This window comes from Notamacropus eugenii, chromosome 1 (assembly GCF_028372415.1).
Source record: "Notamacropus eugenii isolate mMacEug1 chromosome 1, mMacEug1.pri_v2, whole genome shotgun sequence".
Taxonomy (NCBI): domain Eukaryota; kingdom Metazoa; phylum Chordata; class Mammalia; order Diprotodontia; family Macropodidae; genus Notamacropus; species Notamacropus eugenii.
The window spans coordinates 497,056,335-497,078,745 of NC_092872.1; the positions used below are offsets into that span (position 1 = coordinate 497,056,335).

The following is a 22,411-nucleotide window of genomic DNA, read 5'->3' on the forward strand; positions in this document are numbered from 1 at the left end:
TGCTCTGATCACTTATCTTTTGGAGAACAATTATTAGTCATATATATATACATGCATATATATACATGCATATGCATACACAGACATATATGTTGTTGATTGTTGTTTGTTTTAAAAGAGGACCAATGACTTACTTGTGAATTGGATTTAAGTGCAGCAGAGTTGCATAAAGTTGTCAGCCTCACTCTCTCTTCCAGTCATTAAAATCTAGTGGCAAGGTAAAAGTCAGGATGACTAGTGATGGCCCAGGATGCTGTGGATGACCTTGGTGTCTTCCATGTCTCACCAAGCTCTAAGCACTCCACAATGCCTGCTTCCCTGTCACTTGAGAAGAGACCATTTTATTAAGAACTTATACAAGGCAGGAGCTCACATGGAGGTTAGATGAAGTGGTACAAGGTCTCTCTCAAGGTCTTTCCAAAGAACTTTAGTATCGAGTGTGACACATGGGGAGATGCTGGCACTGGACTACCCAGCATGTCATGCCTACATTAAAGAAGACCCTGTATTCCATGAGCAAAGGCAATGTGAGGTGCACAAATCTAGAGACATCCATTCCAAATATTCAAATGGACTCTGTGCCCAACCTGTGCTAGAGCCTTTTAATTTCATATTGGACCAATCAGCCACACTGGACAGACTATACATTGAGCCCAACATTATGATGTCACTGGTCCTCTTCAAGAATGAAGGATGAACAACAGGACCATATTTGTCTCATAAAAGGATTCAGGCAGGGAACTTTCTCAGTTTTTGAGAATAATCTATGAAGTGTAATTACTATTCTTTAAAAGTTTGATAGAATTCTTCTACGAATCCAAAAAGATTAGGAGTTTTTTTTCCTTGATAGTTCCTTTACAGCTAGATATATTTCCTTTTCTGAGATTGGGCTATTTAAGATTTCTATCTGGTCTTCTGATAGTATGGGTATTTTATATTTTTGAAGGTATTCTTCTGTTTCTTTTGTTTTTTCAGGTTTGTTTGTTTGTTTAGCATATATCTGTGTGTTATGATTATTTAAAACATTTCTTCTGGCTTTATTGTGATTTCATCTTGCTCATTTGCTATTTTATTGATTTGATTTTCTGCCCTCTTTTTAATCAGATCAGATTAGCTAAAGGTTTGTCAATTTTGTTTGTATTTTCAAAGAACCAGGTTTAGTTTTATTTACTGTTTTTCTGGGGTTGATTTTTTGTTTCTAATTTATCTCTTTTCATATTTTTAATATAATTTCTTTTGTACTTATTTGGATTTTTTACTTGTTGAGTTTCTAGTTTTTTGAAATGTATATATTAATTCATTAAGCCTCTCTTTTTCTATTTTGTTAATATATGTTTGTAGGGACATTATTTTTTTTTCCCATGAGGACTACCCTAACCAAATCCCAGAAATTTTGATATATTGTTTCATCTTTATCATCTTTTTTTCATAATTATTAATTGTTTTTATGATTTGTTCCTTGGTCCACTTCTTGTTTAGAATTTCATTGTTAAGCCTCCATTTGTGTCTTTTGTTTATGCTCCCTGAATCAATGACTATTTTTATTGTATTATAGTCTGTAAAGGACATATTTTTTGCCTTTTAAAATTGGTAATATCTCTGTATCCTAATAGATTGTCAAGTGTAATAAAAGTTCCATGTAGTGATGAGAAATATGTATTTTTTTCAGTCCCATTTAGAATATGCTAGAAAAGTGGGGATAGAGTCAAGATGGTGGAGTGAGCATTTTTGTCTACTTCTTTCAATGTACCTCCTGTACAACAACCTAGAAAATGTGCCAGACCAAATTTTGATCAAGAAAACCAAGAAAAGGTCTCAGTTGCAGCACAGAACAGCTTAAGAAGACAGCTAGAGATGTCTGTGGACATTGGGGTGGGGATTGGCCAGGAGATAGTAGTACAGTGGTAATGGCATCATGGTGGAACTATGAATGTTCCAATGCCCAGGAATGGAGAGCATGGAGATCCTAGAAATTCCCTGAACTAGCACTGGAAGCAGGAATGGGGACAGTCTGGGTGCACTGTTACCCATTACCCAAATCTAGGTCACTGATCCAGGGTAGAGATAGATGAGCAACCTAAATGGAGCATAGGGCCCTAGCTGAGTACTAAGCACAAAACAAATACCACGGACTTTCCTGGGTGGATCTGAGCAAAGGAGCAGAGTGGTGACTATCTTAACCTTTATCCCGGTATATAAGCCTGTAGCACACTAGGAGCATTCAAGTATCCAGAGGCAGAAAGGGACCTAAGAAAGAGCAACAGGGCAGAAGATCCTAGGAGATTCCAGAGCTAATGCTGGGAGCAGGAACAGATGCCATCTAGCACTTCTGTCACCCGTTATTCAGTTCTGGGTCATTGATTCAGGGCAGAAAAAAGATGTGAGGGAATACAGTGCCCTAGCTGAGTTGTGTGGCTCTGAGAACAGGAAGAGAGTGGTGACTCAGTTCTAACCTTTAGCCTAGCACAAAAATCTACAGTGGAAAGACCAGGGCTAAAGAACAAGACCAAAGAGGAACCAGCAGATTCATTGCTCTGAACCTGTAGAATCTCAGAGTGGACTGTGACTGAGACCAGCAAACACTGACTGAAATTCAACATGAGCCAAAAGATTCAAACCTGGGTCAGGAACTTGAAAAGCTCAGATCAGGAGAGCTAGGGATAGATTTCTCCCTGGAATGCACCTCTTTAGAAACATCCAAAAGTTGCAGACCTTCAGGCTTTGAAAGCAGCAGAAGCTTAGGCCAGACATATTACTACCCTACCCCCAATCCCTAGAAGTGAGCAGAGCTCAACACTAACATAAAGTCAAAAGTCAAGAAGCTGAAAGAATAAGCCAACAAACAGAAAAGAAGTTGACCATAAAGAGCTACTGTGGTGACAGGGAAGCTCAAGACACAAATACAGAAGATAATGTCTTCAAAACATTTATAAGCAAAGCCTCAAAGGAAAATGCAATTTGGACACAAGCCCAACAAGAATTCCCAGAAGATTTAAAGAAAGAGATAAAAAAAGAGCAAAAAAAAAATTATTTTGTAAATCAAATAAGAGTAGTAGGAAAAAATAGGGAAAAGTAAAAACTAATTAAGAAAGTAATGAAAAGAGAATAAATAGCATAGTAAAAAGAAGTACAAAAGCTTACTGAAGAAAATAACTTTTAGAAATTAAAATTGTCCAAATGGAAGCTAACGACTTCATGAGACATGAAGAAATAATAATGCAAAGTCAAAAGACTGAAAAAAATGGAATATGAAGTATTTGACAGGAAACCAAAATTGCCTTGGAAAAATCAATCAAGTAGAGATAATTTAAGAATCCTTTTCTACCTGAAAGCAATGAACAAAAATGGATCCGAGGTATATTTCAAGAAATCGTTAAAAAAAACCCAAACTGCCCAGATATCTTAGAACTAGAGAGCAAAGTAGAAATTGAAAGATTCCACTGGTCACCTCCTGAAAGAAACCCCCAAATCCCAAATCAAAATTCTTTGTTATATTATAGCTGAAACACAGAATTCCCAGATCAAGGAGAAAATACTACAGGCAAAAAGAAATAATTCAAGTACTGTGGAGCCACAGTCCAGATCACATAAGATCTAGAAACTACTACAATAATGGAGTGAAAAACTTAGAATATGATATTCTGGAAGATAAAGGATCTAGGATTACAACTAGGAATAACCTACTCAGCAAAAATTAAATATAATTCTACAAGGGAAAAAATGGATATTTGGTGAAATATAGGACTTTCAAATGTTTCTGATGGAAAGAACAGTGCTGAATAGAAATATGACATTCAAACACTGGATTCAAGAGAAACATAGAAAGGTAAATATGAGTGAGAAATCATAAGCAATTAAAAAAGATTAAACCATTTACATGATTACATGGGGACATTATATATGTAAACCCTTAGAACTTTATCATTACCAGGGGTCTTAGGTTCTCTAATTAGACAGATTCTGAATATAATTCTGCTTTAGATGATCTCAAAAGAAGAATGTAAGGGTGGGAAAGAAAAATGCACTGGCAGAGGTGGAGGGGAGGGGAGAAGAAGAATGGGGAAATTATGTCACATAAATAGGGCACTCGAGGAAGACTTTATACAACAAAGGGGTCAGTGGTAGGGAGTGGATGACACTTGAAACTCACTTTCATCTAAACTAGTTCAAGGAGTGAAAAATACACATATATACATAGATAGGTATAAAAATTCATCTTGTCCACATCAAAGAAGGCACTATGCTCTATGAGTGAAGCAGAATTGCAGTAGCTCAAAGGAAACGTGAGATACACAAATTGAGACATCTTCACTCCACATGTTCAAATGGACTATTTGTGTCCGACCTGTGGTAAAGTGTTCCAAGCTCAGACTGATCTGATCAGCCACAGTCGGATACACTGTACTCTGACTCTAACATAGTGATGTCATTTTAGTCCACTTTGAGAACAAAGGACAACAACTCCAAGGAATTAGTGATGGTGCTAATTTAAGCATTTAATAACTTCAAAATAAATCCTCAAAAATCCACAGCTTTTCCATATTATAATAACAAAACATAAGAAGCAAGAAAAGAAAGGGAAATCCTATTTCAAATAACTACAACATGCACAAAATATGGGGGAATCAACCTCTCAAAGCATATTAAAAATTTATATAAATTAAATTACAAAGTACTCCTTAAATAATTAAAGAACAACCTAAATAGCTGGAAGAATAGTCAGTGCTCATGACTAGGCCATGCCAATACATTAAAAATCATAATACTACCAAAAATTAATTTATACTTTTAATTTTATACCATTCAAATTGCCAAGAGGATACTTTGTAGAGCTTGTTAAATAATAAAATTCATTTGAAAAAAAAAAAAGAAATCTAGAAATTAAGGGAAATACTGAAAAAAAGTAAGAATAAAGGGGTAATTGCACTTCCAAACCTTAAACTATAATATTGAGCAGCAGTCATCAAAAAACATCTGAAATTGGGAGGGAGGGGATAAAAGGGGAGAAAATTTACTACCCAAAATTTTGTTAAAATGAATGTTAAAAGTTAAATAAATAAATTAAAAAAAAAACCAAACATCTGAAATTGGTTAAAAAATAGAGACAGATCAATGGAACACAGTAGATAAGGGAGATTCAAATACAACTGAAATTAATAACCACAGTATTTAATAAAGTAAAAAATATAAATACTTAGGGAAAAACCCCCTATTTGATAAAATCTACTGGGAAAACTGGATAGTAGTCTGGCAGAAATTCAGCACACTTAGACCAACATCTTACAATACAATCCACAATACATTCTACATGGATATTAACCTTAATTTTTTGGGGGAAGGCAATTGGGGGTAAATGACTTGCCCAGGGTCACATAGTTAGTTATATGTTTGAGGCTGGAATTGAACCTGGGTCCTCCTGACTCCAAAGTTGGTACTTCATCCACTGTACCACCTTAGCTGCCCCTATTTAATATTAAAGATCATACTATTAAAAAAATTAAATGAGAAACAGATTGTATGGTTTTCACAGCTACAGGCAAGAGATATATTTTTAATCAAACAAGAGACAGAAGCAATTACAAAAGATAAAATCAATAACACCAATTACTTGAAGGTGAAAAGCTTCTGCACAGACATTACGCTTCTGTGTGCTCATCCTTCGTTGCTGAAGAAGACCATGCCATCAGAGAAATAATGACATGACTTGCACTTGACTTTGTTTTGAGTGAGGGAGGGCTGTGCAGGTCATCAGCCTCACTTCTCCTCCAGAGCCATCTGAATCCAGTGACCAGATATTCATCAGGATGACTGGAGATGAACCAGGATGAGGCAATTGGTCACACAGCTAGTGAGTGTCAAGTATCTGAGGTGAGATTTGAACTCAGGTCCTCCTCACTCCTGCACTAGTGCTCTATCCACTGTACCACCTAGCTGTCCCTCATTATGCTTCTAGGATAAGAAAGAAAGTGATCAAATGGAAAATCTTTGCATCTGATTTCTCTCACAAGGATCTGATATTCAAGACGTAGAAATAATTAATAAAAATATATAAGGTTAATAACCAGTCTCCATAGATAAATGATCAAAGGCTATGAATAAAAAATTCTTAAAAGAACTGATAAGTATTTACAGCAACATGAAAAAAGACTCCAAATTCCTACTAATAATAGATGTGCAAATTAAAGGAACCCTGAGGTTTCACCTCACACCCTGAAAATTGGCAAGAATGACAAAAAATGGCAATAGTCAATGTTCGAGATGTTGTGGGAAGATAGGCACAATACTACATTGTTAAGGTACCTAGGTGTTGTAATGGAGTTCAAATCTGACCTGACACTTACTAGCTGTGTGACCCCTGGGCAATTTCTTAACCTTGTTTACCTCAGTTTTCTCAATTGTAAAATGAGTTGGAGCAGGAAATGGCAAACCATTCATTATCTTTGCCAAGAAAACCCCAAATGGGATCACAGAGTCAGACATGACCAAAAATGACTAAATAACAATACATTGTTGGCGGAGCTGTGGAATACTGGAACCATTTGGAAAGAAATTTGGAATTATATATATAATGTCAGTAAATTTTCATACTCTTTGAACCAGAGACTCTATAACTGAGCTTATAACATAAGAAAGTCATTGGTAAGAAAAAAGACCTCAAATACTCCAAAAAGTTTTTAGCACCACTTTTTGTGATAGCTAAGAATTGGAAATAAAATAGATGCCTATCATCTGGGGAATGACTAAACAAAAGTGTGATGCATTGATATAATGTAATATTACTGTGCTTTAAGCAACAATGTATGGGATGAATACAGAGAAGCATGGAAAAATTGATATGAATGGATAAAGAGTGAAATAAATGGAACACTAATTCATTGTTGGTGGAGCTGTGAGCTGATCCAACAATTCTGGAGAGCAATTTCGAACTATGCCCTAATGGTTACAGAAATGTGCATACCCTTTGACTCAGCAATATCTCTTCTAAGACTGTATCCCAAAGAGATCATAAAAATGCGAAAAGGTCCCACATTTACAAAAATATTTATAGCAGCTCTTTTTGTGGTGGCCAAGAACTGGAAATTGAGGGGATACCCATCAATTGGGGAATGGCTGAACAAGTTGTGGTATATGAATGTAATGGAATATTATTGTGCTATAAGAAATGATGAACAAGAGGACGTCAGAGAGGTCTGGAAGGACTTATATGAACTGATGCAAAGCAGCACCAGGAAAACACTGTACACAGCAACAGTGACAGTGTGCAAGGACTGTTTCCGATAGACTTATCCCTTCACAGCAATGCAAGGACCTAAAACATTCCCAAAGGACTCTTGAGGTAAAATGTCATCCACATCCAGAGAAAAAACTGTGGAATTGGATGTTTTGTTTTCATTTTTCTCATGGTTTCTCCCATTCATTTTAATTCTTCTATGCAACATGTGTTTAATAAGATATGTGTAGAAATCATATAAGATTGCATGCTGTCTTGGGGAGAGAGGGTAGATGGAAGGGGAGGGAGAAAATTTAAGACTTAGGGAAGTGATTGTTGAAAACTGAAAACTAATTAATTAATTAAAATTTTTAAAGAACGAGTGAAATAAGGAGAACCAAAAAAAGAAACATACACAGTAACTGTAATAAAGTAAACAGAATGAAAAAATCAAAAGTAAATGAAACAAAATTATAAAAATCAAGCAGAATTCAAATGAAGAGATATGAGAATACATCCTGTACTTATGCCTCGGTAGAGGTGAAAGGTCCATAGGTATTATACTTGCACATATTTTTGGTCTTTTTCAAATGTATCTATTACTTATGCTAATTTTTTCCCGTCCTTAAAAAAACAATATTTGTCACGTGGGATGGGTCTCTGGGAAGGGAGGAGGGATATGTGGGATAACATAGTGATATATGGAACAGAAAATATAAAAAATTAGTTTAAAAAACATTAGAAAACATAGAAGTAAATGAGAACATTCCTTAAAATGATAAATAGTATCTATATTAAATCAAGAGTAAGCATTATCTGTAAAGGAGATAAAGTAGAGAAGCCTTTCTGATAAGATTAGGGATGAAGCAAGGATGTCCATTATCATTGCTACTATTCAGTATTGTATTTGAAATGCTAGCTATAGAAATAAGATAAGAAAATTATATTAAAGGAATATAAACATAGGCAGTGAGGAAACAAAACTATTCTCCTTTGCGGATGACATGATGAAATGTCAATTAAAAAACTAACCAAAACAATGAACAATTTAAGCAAAGTTGTAGAACATAAAATGAACCCATGCAAATCATAAGCATATCTGTATATTACTAATAGAAGATGCCATACATTTTTTAGCTTTAGTTTCTCCAGCAGTTTGTTCAATTCCACATTTTCCCTTTTGTTTATCTTTCTGTTAGATTTATCTATAACTGAGAGAGGGGCATTGAAGTCTCCTGTCAGTATTGTTTTGTCTGTCTTCTTTTAGCCCAGTTAATGTTTCTTTTATGAATTTGGATACTAAGGCATTTGGATTATGTAAGCCTATTACTAATATTGATTTCTTGTCTATGATTCCTTTCAATATAATGTAGTTTACTTGTTTATGCTTTTCTATTTTTTGAATGTCTGTTTTTCATTTTCATTGACTCTATTCTCTTCACCTCTAATCACCCCTCCCATTGGTTACCCCTTTACTTTTGGTATTTTGTTTATGAATTAATTTTTCTTTCCTGCTTTTCTATGTTCAATGAATATTTGATGATAAACATCAGGTAGAGCTGTATGTTCCTCAAAAATGTTTGCCACTGTGATAGAAGAGATCCGGTACAGAATGCAGATAAAGTAGGGGCTCTCTGCAGATAATCAGGTCCTCCAGATATTCCTCTTTGTGACTGGTATTGTGATGAATTAATGCATTAATCCCCTAGACATTACAGACATCTCTGGGATGAGATTTGTTATCACTCAAAGAAATTATGTCCATTCACACAGGAAAGACCAAATGGATAAGCAATGTCTCATCCATATTCCAATATCTGAATGGTCATCCTAAGGAGAATGTCCAATAGTATATATGCCTAAGACAGATTTTACAGATGGACAAGGAGCTGAGTCCAGAGTTAAAAAGGAGAGTGGGCTATGTTGCTTTCAGAAAATTAACTCTTTTGCTGATTCCAAACTTTCCATGAAAACAAAAGCCTATTTTCAAATTCTAATATTTACTGATGTCACAAGTCATTGAACATCACAGCCTCTGAAAAATTCAAGATAAGCACCACACAGAGGGATATGGAGAAGTGCATGGTAAGAGTGAACAGGCTGGAACATCATCAAAACTAAGCAATGCATCAAAAAAATCAGTCATTAGATAACACTTATAGTTTTCCACCTTTTCAAAGATGTGGAGGAAGTACATTCTTATATTCCTTCTCTGGGGTTCTACCTAGTCATTACATTTTCATTGCATGTACTTTCATTGTTATTTTCATTTATATTGTTGTAGTCATATATAGTTTTTCCTGGTTCTGCTTTACTTCACTTTTCATTAATTCACACGTGTATTCTCATGCTTCTCTGTATTATTTCTTTACATACTCATTATTTCATATAGTGAAGCAACATTTCATCATATTCTTGTGCCACAATTTATTTGGTCATTCTCCAATTGACTTTATTTCCAGAACTGGAGAATCTTTAGAGTTAAAAGGAGCCTTAGAGATCATCTAGTTCAATTCTTTTACTTAAAAAATGAAGAAGAGCTAAGTAGTCCACAAAGGGGAACTGCCATACAATACAATTCAATACAATGCAATACAATACACTCCTCTGCCCAGAAATAAAAACTCTCCACAATTGTTCCAGACTTACGTCTTACTATGCCTCTTCATGCACTCTCTGTTTTAGTAAAACTGAACTGCTTTCTGTACCACATGTATGACATTTCATCTTCTGCCTCTGTGACTCTGCCCAGGCTTCCTCCTTTGCCTAATCAACAATATTCTTCCTTCTCAAAGATTCCCCCCAGCTTCCTCCAAAGCACAGCTCAGATTCTACCTTCTCAAGGAGTCCTTTGGTGATCCTTCTAGTTGTTAGCATTCTTCTTCTTTAAAGTACTGTACTGTGCCCCACTTTGTATATTTTTTTTATTTACTGACTTGTATAAAGGTTGTATTCCACTGCAATCACCCCTCTCCCGTGACTGCTTTCTCTTTGTATCCCACTGTCCAGCACAAGTGCTTCCATAGGAGATACTTAATGTATTTTTGTTTAATTGAACAGTATTGAATTGAATTGAAGATTCCACTGGGAGTAAGCGGCAAACCAACAGGGCAGATAAGACATTTCTACTTGTACTACTGTGTACTAGGAGTCCTCCTTTAGGTCAGTCCATATTCTGGAGATAACATTGAATCATTAGACTGTTTGTTGGTTTCCCTAGTCTTGACACCTTTTGATGACCATGAATTTTTATACTGCTTTTTGTTTGGAGTCATCATTGGTGAAATACTGCACTTTTCTGCCTAGCATATCAGCTTCCATTGATCTTTTGATAACCCACATTTTTGATTCCTCAGAAATTATTGTGTTCAGTGATTCATAGTGATCCACTGGGGGGAGATATGTGTGTGTATCTATATACACACACATATACATATACTTGTGTATATGTATACATATGTACATACACACAACATACATATATACATACACACACTTTTTTCAAAAAATGGGTTTCTAGCTCAAGGAACATCTTGAAATCATTCATAGCACTGCACAACTTTCCAACTGAGATCTAGTCTGTTCTATTCCTTTTTTATTAAATTTTAACTTATTTCATTGTCCATCTGCTGCACCTACGAAAGATACCTATACTGATGGACTTATTCAGTGGGCTGCCAATTCAACCACATGTTATAATTTGGATAAGTTTGCTATATTCCAGTGCAGTATGAATATAATTTGAATATAGTGCGGTAGATAGGGTGTTGAATCAGGAGTTAGGAAGACCTTGGTTCAAATCCAGCCTCATTCACTTTCTAGCTACACAGTTCTGGGCAAATCACTTAACCTCTCTCAGCCTGTTTATAATCTGTTAAATTGGGATAATAACAATTATAAAGTTGTTAAGGTCAAATACAATAATATTAGGAACAGGACCCCAGGGAAGATGCCAGATTGTAGGGTGCTAAAGAGGAAACAGTGGTGAAGACCGCAGTGTTTAGCAAACTAAATTGATATGGCTTGCTCAGAAAAGAGAATTTTTTTTCCTTTTTCTTTTTTGTCCCCCAAATTCTCAAGCCCTGTAAGCCTTATCCTGGAGCTGGCCAGGACTAGGAAAGTCGTGCCCCGGGATGGGGATATTGTCCTAGTGGAAGCTCGAGGTAATAACCGTGAGGTCCCCAGTGGGCCCGGCTTTGTTTTTCTCTCTTGCAACACAGGAAAATCAACGTCTCTAGAGATCGCAAATCGTGTGGTTCCAACCCGGCTTTGTAGAGTCGGTAAACAGACCAGGCCCGCCCCTGCCACAGCTACCTCACCACCACCTCCCCCGCCTCTTCTCTGCCCTCTTCAGTGACGCTAGGAAATGGAAACCGAAACTCTTCGTTATCTTGGAGGTTTATTTATCTCCTGCCTACCCCTGGGCCCATAGGGCTAGCTCGATCTAACCCGGATCATCCCTTCCTGGCCTGTGGGAGGGTCTCCGTACCCCTCCTCGATTCAATGTAGTACTTTTCCAGACCTCCCCTTCTCCCATCCAAAACACCCCCTTCCCCAGTCTCAAAAAAAAAAAAAAATCAACTCGTATCTGACGTAAGTCTCCCCATCCACTCACGACCGGGTTTAGCCCTCCCAATCGTCTGTCAGCCTGTTCCAGCCTCATTCCTGTTTCTTTTCTCAGACTAGGTAAATCCTAGGATTTAAGACAGCTTCTAGGTCCACGTCTGAGCTAACGCTTTTTTGTGTGTGATTTTTAAAAACCTCTCCCCCAGCCACCCCACGAAGCAGGGGAACTTCAATTTCTTCTATTATTGGGACTCTCTAGCAAAGTCTTCTTTTCCAAATCTGAGTGGATGTTTTGGAAACTCTAGCGCTTCGCACATCTTTCCGGCTCACTCAGAATATAGTGAACCCCTCCCAGACACCATTAGTCTCACCACTCTAGATAGAGCAAAGGAATGTGTCTGAAGTCGGAGGACAGCTTCAATCAGTGTTCTGAATCCAGGTCTTCTGACTTAAAGTGCATTGCTCTTTCCATGACTTCCTTACAGGATCTTTTAAGAAAATGTAGCAGTGTCCTTCCTTAGACAATTTGCTTAAATGTAAAATGTAAAGTTTAAATCTTCAAATGGCCCAGTTACTCTTAATTAGACTTCAGCTCCTGCAGAGAAAGCAACCAAAATATCCAAGGACTCCCCATTGGTGGTCTTGTGGCGTTACAAACCCCTATTATCATAAGTCTTAGCATCTTGGAGGTGGGGTTGTGTGTCTGTGGGAGGCTGTGGAGGTGGTGACTGAGTTTGGCAAAGAACATAGAAGATCTGAGTAGTCAGAGAAGGTTTGGAAAAGGAAGCGGAATTTGAAGGATAACAAGATTTGACTAGATGGAGAGAAGATTTCCATGTACTTGAAAAGTGCGATCAAACAACTGTTGAGAATATGTGCCTGGGGTTTCTTGGGGGCCATGAACAGATAATTCTGGGTGGGATTCCTGTTGGAGAAGCAGGACAGAGGTCTGGAAAAGTAGACTGAAGCCAAATTGTGAAGACCTTTATCCTGTGGGTTAAGCAAAGATATTATCTTATTGACATTATAGGAAAACCAATCTGGTTCCACAGGCATGGAGAGATCATGGATCAAATTAGTGTGTGGAGCAGGGAGGTGCTATCATGCCTTGGGAAAAGCATTGCCAAGGGCCTTTCTGCTGAAGGGAAGATACTGGCACAGACTAGGCTGTCTTCCTTGGAAATGGATGAGTTAATGGTGATGCCTCCTGTGTGTGTCAGCTTGCACATCTAATATGCACATCTTTGACTGCCTGTGTAAAATAGGTTGTAGAGAGAGATTAGAAATATGGAGAACTTAGGAAAGTTGCAGTATATCAAATTGGGAGGTGTGAACTGGGACTAAGCAGTGAGTTAGCTTTACATCTAATGATCATAGAAGTTTGGCTGTTAGGGATGACTATGATCAGGGAGAGGGAAGAATCCTAGAGAGTCCGCGACGGAAAGGATTTGGTGATATAGAGTCAAAGTTAAAGGCAGAATCCAGGATGAATCAGACGTTTGGTGCTGCCATTGGCATGGAGATTTCAGGAGTCAAAAGGAATGCAAAGCTGACCTGTAAGACTCCTAAATTTAAATGTGTCATCCTATGAAGATGTAGTAGCTTTGTTCTTGAAAGTCAGTCTGTAGAAGAGAGGACCTGCCTGTGCCTATTTTTTCTCTAAAGAGAGGGAGAGAGAGAGAGAGAGAGAAACACCTGTCTGCAGAGCACTATGGAGAGAGCTGGTCCTTGTATGTACTGAGAGTTTAACTGATTGAATGTTCTGGTGTCTGACAGTCAGAGTCTATAAGAGATGGTGAATCTGTGTGTGATGGAAACACACACAGAGCTTATGGAGAACATGGCCACTGTGTGTGTGTGTGTGTGTGTGTGTGTGTGTGTGTGTGTGTGTGCGTGCGCGCGCGTGTGATGCAAACTGTCAACATTAAAAACTCCACCTAACTTGAAGGTGGTGTGAAGATGCTGGGGATGGGGAGGGGCGGGAGTGGGGTGGAGGAGGCGGAGCCTAGGAAGAAGGGGGAAAGGTGGAGCAGAGAAGCTGGGGGGGATAAGGGGGAGAAGAACGGAGGCGGAGCCTGGACTGGGAGTGGCTCCAGATGGGGGATGCAGAGCACTGGGAGGGCTGGGGAGGCCTCGGGAAGGCTGGGGCGGCCTGAGGAGGGGTAAGGAGGGCTGGGCTTGGCAGGGCGGGGCGAAAGTGACTGGCTCGGGGAGTGGGGGAAAGGGGGGGAGTTGTCTAAGCTGTGAGGTAATTTCCGCGATCCGGCGTCGGAGGTTTGAATAGCCCCGGGGGCAGAATCGAAAATGATTCTGGAGCGGAGGAGGCCCTGGGATTGCGGCCTGGGACTGGAGGCCGGGGCGTAGCTGGATGGGGCGAGAGAGAGCTCCAGGGACGACGAGAACCAGAGCCAGGTCTGGGACAGCGGGCAAGGGTGGGTGTCGGGCGGGGGCGGGGCGAAGGGAGCAAAGACTAGGGACTCCCTGGCCATGCCCTGGACCGACGTCGCGTTGGGATTCCAGCGCCGGACTTTCCTGAGTCTCACAGGAACACGCCGGGGCTCGCGGGCTGTTGCTTTTGCTCGGGATGGGCCAGGATCCCTGTCCCCGCGTGGCCCAGACTCAGGAGGGGATGGGTTGGGATGCAGAGGGGGTGGGAATGAGGGGGACACCTCCAGCTCTTATTCCCAGAGCCCCGGCCTCTGTTCTTTGGTGGGGGAAGCTGTCATTCTTTTCACATTGGAGGAAGAAGCTAAAGCACAACACACGCAGAGAATCGGGGGCCTGGACTGGAGTCACACGGTGGCTGAGGTGTCAGTGCACCTTTGGGCTCCCCAGTTCTTTTCCTCTCATATCTTGTTTTGATTTTCTTCTAATCGTCCCCTCCCGGCTATGTCAGTATACCCCCAGTACCTATCCTGCTCTCCTCTCAGGCGAGTCTTCTGAATTTCAAGGGAGTGATGAAGGGGAGATCGCTATTTGTTAAGGGCTGCTGACAGAGGGACTGGATATGGGTGCAGCCCATAGCTGGAGGTGAACCATTTTTGTTCATGAAACCTTTTAGGTGGGGGAGCCAGAGCCGATTGTAATGTAACTGTAGTTGAGCTGAAGCCTAAGAACCCCAAGGCAGCTTTCAGGGGTTCTCTGACTCTAGAGTCTTGGGAAAGAAACAGTCGGGGCTTTGGCCTTGCCTGACCTGAGATGTACCTCTGCTGACTCACCGGGAGGCCCTGTTTAGAAGACACCCCTAGTGAGACTTGGGGAACCTGCCTTAGGGGAGGGGCGAAAGGGCAGTAGTTGTGAGCTGAGACCTGGGGCACTTGGCAGGGTTCTGGCCTTGGGGATCAGAGAGGATATTGGGTGTTCCTGCCCTTGGTGGTGCTTTTGAGTCAGCACCCAGGCCCCTGGCCTATAAGCAGGAGAGAAACCCTTGCAACAGAGAGAAACCTGCCCACCTGCAGAGTAGAGGGGAGCAGAGGAATGGCTTCTTTGACTGAGAGTTTTGTTTCCCTTTGAGTCTACTGGGGCAGAAAAAAAAAAAGGAGAGTATTCATGGGAGGAGACTATGGCTAGAAACCCTCGGGGGAAAGTCCTTTTGAGAATTTGGGGACCTGGCTAAAGTGAATTAATGTCTAGCTGAGTTGTGTTATCCAGAACACTACCAAATCTGGTTGAGGCTCTTCATTCTGTTCGGATTTTCTAAGATGACTGACCCTCTTATGTCACTCTGGAAAAATAGTTTTTGCTTGGGGAGTGAACTTCAGTGTTATGAATGTTTTGTTTCATTGATCTTTTCTCTACCCTTTCAAGGGGCTCTTAAAAAAAACAAATAATACCCAACATCTCTCCCTTTAGATAAAAACCCAAAAGATGTAGCATTTCCAGGACAGACAATCCTGAAGTTCTGTTTGTTCCTTCATTGATTTTGCTTGTGTGCAGTAAAGAGGATCTGAATGACCTCCCAGATCTGGAAAGTTGGTCACAAAGCCTGAATTGAGTCTGTTACTTGGTGTGTTAACTTTGTGTTATTGGTTAATTTCTGTCCCTCTTTTTTTTCCCAACAAAACTCTTCTGTCTTCTCATCTATTAATCAGTCAATAAGTAGTTGACACCTAGTAAATGTTTACTGATTGTTAAATTAATCAACAAGCATTAATTACTTACTTAAGTAGGAAGCGCTCTGATAAGCACTGGTGATACTGAAAGGCTAAACTAGCCCCTACCCTCAAGTAATTAACATTCTTATAGGGGACAGATAACATGCAAACAACTGTTTATTAATAAAATATGTACGGGGTAAACTGGAGGTAATCACAGAGGGAAAGCTTTAGCATTAAGGAGATTCAGGAAGAGCTTTTTGTAGAAGGCAGGATTTTCATATAGACTTGAAGGAAGCTGTTAGGAAGTAGAGAATTCTAGGCATGGGGAATTGCTAGTGAAAATTGAGTTTGGGGATGAAGTGTCTTGTTCTAGGAACACCTAGAAACCAGAGTCTCTGGATCATAGAGTATGTGGGAGTAAGACTGGAAAGGTAGGATGGGACCAGGTTGTGAAGGTCTTTAAAAGCCAAACATAGGACTTTATGTTTGATCCTGAAAGGAATAGGAAGCCACTAGAGTGCATTGAAATGGGAGTAGAGGAATAACATGGCCAGACCAGTCCTTTAGGAAGATCAGTTTGATGACTGAGTAGAGGATGGACTGGAATGGGGAGAGACTTAATGCAGGGAAACCAATCAGCAGTCTGTTTTTATCATAACCTAGATATGAAGTGTACCAGTATCATGACTGTATGAGTGGAGAGAAGGGGACATATATTAAAGATGTTACAGATGTAGAATTATAGGACTTAGCTATAGATTGGATATTGGTAGGCATTTTGGGGGTGGGGACAAAGATACTAAGTTCTCATTTTTGAGTTTAAGATGTCTAAAGAACATCCACTTTTGAGATGTACAATAGGTAGTTGGAGATGTGATACTGAAGGTCTGGAGAAAGATCAGGCCTGGATAAGTAGATTTTAGGATTATTGTATAGTCGAGATAGTAACTGAATCTATGGTAGCTGATGAAAATGTTTCAATCTATACTCAGAGTTCATCAGTTCTTGTTCTGAAGATAGCACCTTTCATCATCAGTTCTTTGGAACTGTTATGGATCATTGTATTGATCAGAGTAGCTAAGTCTTTTATAGTTGATTATCATTACAATATTGCTATTACTGTGTACAATGTTTTCCTAGTTCTGTTCAATTCACTTTGCATAGGCTCATATGAGTCATCTTCCCAAGCTTTTCTGAAGCGATCCTCTTCATCATTTCTTAAAGTACAATAGTATTTTATCACAGTTATATAATACGACTTGTTCAAACATTCCCCAGTTGATGGATATCCCTTCAGTTTCCAAATCTTTGCCACTACACAAAGAGTGGCTATAAATATTATTGCATATATAGGTCCTTTAAAGGCAGAAAAGATAGGATGATAGCTATCATGGGTATTGTAGGCAGCATGATGAGGACTTTTTTTTAACAGTTGAGGGAGACATGAGTGGGTCTGTAGGAAGGAATGGGGTAATAGGGGGAAACAAGATTAGTAAGACAGTAGGGATAAGAAAAGGGACAGACTGATGGAGAAGGAAGGGGATGGGATCAAGGGCACATGTTTGAGGGATTTGTCATAGCAAAGAGATGGGGAATCCCTTGAGGCAGGGGTGAAGGATGAGATAGTGGGAGATTTATGAGTCAAGTGAGATGAGAAGGGAAGAAGGAGCTCTTGTGAATGGGTTCAATATTTTGTAGAAAAGTATGGGGCAACTTCCTCAACTGAGAGGGTGAAGAGGAGAGCAGCGTTAAAAGGTCTAGATTAGCCACTATGGTGAATGGGATACTGTAACTAAGCTAACCTGATTTAATGCACATATGGTCCTGTGTATCTCCTTAACACAGAAATGGAAAGAGAAAGGAGAAGGAGGTTGTGATTTGTCTGGGGGATGATTTATTTCTCTGGCACTTTGATTCCGGTTACTCCAAAGCCAGAGTAATATGATTCTCCATTGTATAGGTAGGCAAACTGAGGCACATGAGGTGAATCAAAGGTTTATTTTATTACTTGGGAAAATTAGACCTATGGTTAGGAGGGAACCCTTCAATTTCTACCCTGTGCAGTCTGTACCTCTGGGTGCAGAGGCAGAGGTTATCATCCAGTCTTTGCGTCCTTTCCCCATGCAATGGCCTATTCCTTGAGATTCTCCAAAGCTTTTTAGCTAACTTTTCCTCCTCTGCACCCTACCCTGCTTCTCCTGACCTATGTCAGTCATTGATAGGTGGAATGGGGGAAGAGAGGGAGAACTTACTGTGGTGAAACCCTGTGTCCTGGGGCCAGGTGGAATCTGCTCCTCTGCAGGGTTCCCAAAGGTCACAGACTTTGATTTCCTCCCACACCTTACCTTACCCCTAAATGGAAATATTTTTGTGGGAACTTAGCAGTACTGGATGCAGATGAACTCAGGAAGTTTGAAAAGGTTCTCAGTTTACTAGCTTGTAGAGTCAGATGTTAAGTCTCTTAAGCTTTGGAAGATCAAAATGAGAAAGAGAACACTAAATATTAGTTCCCAGAGAAATTTTTGCGTAAAGTTGCTGTGTTCCTATAAAATCGTAGTGAAAGTTTATAATCTCTCCCAATCAGGGACTATCCTGGCACTCTGGAGGTTGAAGCATCTCTACCTCTAGGAAGACATGACCTTAAGGAGTAGGCATAGGGATAAAAGGAAGAGCCCATGGCCTTCTCCCCAACTGTGATCAGAGAACTGTGTCTGCCAGTCTTCCTACCTTCCTGCCTCTCTAGGGTAGAGTGGTCATCACAGGAACCTCCCTTCCACATCTCAAGCTGGCCCTGCCCCATGAGCTCCTGGGGGAGGCCTAGGTGGCATTTCAGTGTTCATGGAAAGGAAAAATGTTTATAGATAGATAGACTGCCAGGGTTTTGTCATTGGTCTGTTGTAAATGAGTAAAAGAGAAAACTATTTTCATCAACTTGGAAAAGTACCAAAAGCTAAAGCTTTCCTTCTCTTTCATAAAACCATGTCCATCTATCTTTTTAAATTCTGCTCCAAACTTACCTTCTCCATGAAGTTTAGTCTTTCAAAATGAACTTCACCTACCTCTGATCTCCTTGTTTTTGTGGTCACTGCTGTTACCTTTTGTCCTGTACCCACAGCTGTCACTAGTTAGACATTTATTTCCATGTTTTCCACTGTAAGTTCTGAAGCTTTGTTTGTACTTAGATTTTATCTTACGTTATACTGGGGGTTGTCTCTAGGGCAGGGCCATGCCTCTTTCTTTTTCCTGATGGGCTCAACACAGACTTGGAAGGAACAAGTTGTTGTCCTTGCCTGGAAGGAGCCATCTGTTCTGTCCCTCTCCCCTTCTAATCCCCAGTTCAGAGTGATGACTATTCCCATCTCCCTAGGGTTCTGAGTTCAAGACATGAATTGGAGGATGAACTGATGCTGAGGTCCAGCTACCTTGAGGACCTTACTGTATCTGCTGCAAACTGACCCTGTGTTTGGGGCATCTGAAGCACCTTTAACTGGAGTCATTGGATATTTTATATCTAGTTCAAGTGTCCTGTGGAAGGAGATGCCGTCACTCAAAAAAGGGCTTCTGGCTCGGCTCCAGAGCCAACTGGACCTACGTGTGGGCTGTTCAGTCTGCTCGCAGCAATTGAATGAGAGCACATATATATGGCATTCCATAGAACACAACTGCCCCCGTGAGATCCTCCTGGCAAGGGCCAAGGGAGCGCCTGAGCACAAAGAATGGAGAAAGGTTGGACGCAGGCCGAGCTTCCCCCGGCCCAGACGTTATGAAGTGTGCCGCTACTACAAACCTGGGATGGGCTGCAGGAAACACCACAACCAGTGCACATTTGCCAGAAGTTCAGAGGAAGCACTGGTTTGGACTTTTGAGAGGGAAAACAATATCCCCAGACTATGGCTGAAAGCTAAAGTACAAGGCAGCTTGTACCAAGGGACTCCCAGGATCCTGACTGCAGCTGAGGAAATAGGAGCTGAATTTGGAGGCTACTTTCAGGAACTTTGTAAGCCTTGCTTCCGGAACTGCCCTCCACAGGTGACTCCCCGGGGTCAAAACCTTCTGTGCCCACAGCATGGGGCCTCCAACCTGATTATTGTACATATAACAAGTGAGGGTCTTAGAAAGAAACAGCTAGTGGAGATCCGGCCCCGGCCCCGGCAAAACCATCTACTGGAATATTGTATGTATGTGTCTCGAGGATATCCGTGTCGGCATGGAGCTGTTCGCTGTCAGTATGCTCATAGTGACGTGGAGATGGCTGTGTGGGAAGCTGAGTCTATGGGCTGCCTGACCCGTTCTCACTTGCTTAAGCTTTCAGCCACACTGGAGTCTGGAGCAGGGACTGGGACGAGTGGTGAGGATAGTGGTAGAAATGGGAGCCCATCTGCTCCACCCCAGATTCAGCTATATTGCCGTGCCTGCCTTGTGACCTGCAGCTCCCAAGAGAGTTTTGAGAATCATTGCTCGTCCCTGGAGCATGCACAGATGGTGTCCTATGACCATGGGGCCCTATGGGAATATCGAGCCCCCCCCATTGGGCTCCGCAAATTCAAACTTTGCAGCAGGTAAGGCTTCTGGGGCAGGAAAGGCAGCACTTCATTTAGAAAACATTTGTTGAGCATGGACTGTGTGGCGAACTCTAGTCTAGGCACTGTATAGGCACTGAAGAGGAGTTAGTGCTTAATGGCTGCACTCAAGCATTTCTCACCTTTCCCCTTCTTCTCCATTCATCAGCAAATATTAAACTTCTGTGTGTGGGACATTGACTGGACTTAACTCCATAATGGTACCCCACTTCTGTATAGTACATGGCTTACAGTGAGTTAATCAGCAAGCATATATTAAACACTATGTGCCAGACACTGATCAGTGCTTGGGATACAAAAAAAAGACAAAATTACTGTCTCTGTCTTCAAGAAACTCATATCTTGCATTCTAAATGAGGAGGCAAGATGTAGACAGCTATGTACATATACAGATATGTGGAATGTAAATGCACGGTGTAAATGGAAACTAATTTCAAAAGGGAGTCACTGGCAGTAAAGGGGAGGGGAAGAAGAAAGGAGGGGAAACCAGGAAAGGCCTCTTGTATGCTAAAAGTGGGATTTGAGCTTTTTCAGCTTTTTATCTCATTTGATCATCTCAGCAACTCTATGAGGTAAGCAGAAGAGCTATTTTCTTCATTTTGCAGATGAGGAAACAGACACAGAGAAATTTATATGATGCAGGTGAAGGTGATTATAAGGAGTCAGATTCAGTTTTGGAATTCTGGGTACCTGACTTAGTTCAGCGTTCTTTCTGTTATATTGCATGTGGAAGCAGACCACCTTTTAGTGCCCCCATTCCCAACCATTCAAGGCTTGACCTCTCTGGGGGAAGAATGGGATACCTTAGTCATTCCTTGTCTTCCTGCCTTTCTCATCAAACCTTAGATTTCATATAAACCATTGGACTAGCTCTCAGTCCCCAAATTCAGGGCTCCAGCCTATGGGAAAAATTGATAAATGTCACTCCCTTTGCATGTTTCTGTCTCTCACCAAATCAGAACATTAGGATGGGCTCATAGGATTGTATATTTAAAAGTGGAAGGGATTTTCTAGGTCAGGGCCATCTCATGTTATAGATATGGAAACTGAGGCAAACCAATGTGACATGCTCAGTCATATAAGTGGTAAGTATTAGAATTGGAATTTGAACCCCAGGGTCTTCTGAATCCAAATCTAGTATGCTGTCCATCTGACCTTGTTACTCAAGGTCACTCAGCAGCATGAGAAAAGGGTAGGGCAAGACTTTTATTGCTCTAATCATCCCACTGAGTACTCTGTTTGGATTTCTCATTCTATCAGGCTGGATATCTGTGAGTATGGGAATGGATGCACCCAGGCGCACTCCCTGGAAGAGCTGCAGGAGTGGATTGTGCGGGCTCAGGCAGCCCAGATGAGAGAGGAATCAGCCCAGCAGGATGGACTTCTCTCCTACCAGGACCGGCTTTTAAGTGAATATCAGCACTGCAGCAATGAAATGCTAGTGGTGAGTAGGGCTTAGTGAAAGGACTTTGATTAGGGACTTTAGAAAAGGGGTGAAGAATGGGGAGGGCCTGGGTGTGATCTCATGGACACAGATGGGAGTTGGAGAAACATCCCTTGTGCTAACAGCCTCCTGTGCCTCTCTGCCTCTTATCAGATATCCGAGTCCATATGTGATGTAACTGTGCACTGTGACCAGCCCTTACAATGCCATGTAGAGGACAAAAAATCGCAATGCAGATGGAAATTTATCATCCATTCTAAGGTTTGTGACACAGTTTGGGAAAGTGGGGTGTAGGTGAAGGGTTCCAGCTCGCTCCTCACAACAAGGGAAACAGTCACCAAGATGATGGGGTTACAGGATGGCCATAGAGCTTTGCCAATATGATTGGGAAAGTGAGGGATCTAGAAGACTGGTGCTAGACTGGATCCTGTCATCTGGGGGCAGCTAGAGGAAAAGCTATGGCCTGAGACCTCAGCCTGGCTTTTAGGGGGCACAGAGGGGTACTGAGTGAAAT

The 22,411-nt window shown here is 40.8% G+C and overlaps 1 protein-coding gene across 1 annotated transcript in view; it reads left to right on the top strand.

Annotated features, from left to right (window-relative positions):
- Positions 1 to 14,022: 14,022 nt before the first annotated feature.
- HELZ2 (helicase with zinc finger 2) overlaps positions 14,023 to 22,411 on the top strand; it is a 36,082-nt gene continuing 27,693 nt past the window's right edge. Inside the window, exons 1-4 of the mRNA XM_072633292.1 lie at positions 14,023 to 14,188; positions 19,241 to 20,432; positions 21,714 to 21,897; positions 22,051 to 22,158. Coding sequence (XP_072489393.1) covers positions 19,411 to 20,432; positions 21,714 to 21,897; positions 22,051 to 22,158 — 1,314 coding nt within the window. The 5' untranslated portion in view covers positions 14,023 to 14,188; positions 19,241 to 19,410. The remainder of the gene's footprint in view (positions 14,189 to 19,240; positions 20,433 to 21,713; positions 21,898 to 22,050; positions 22,159 to 22,411) is intronic.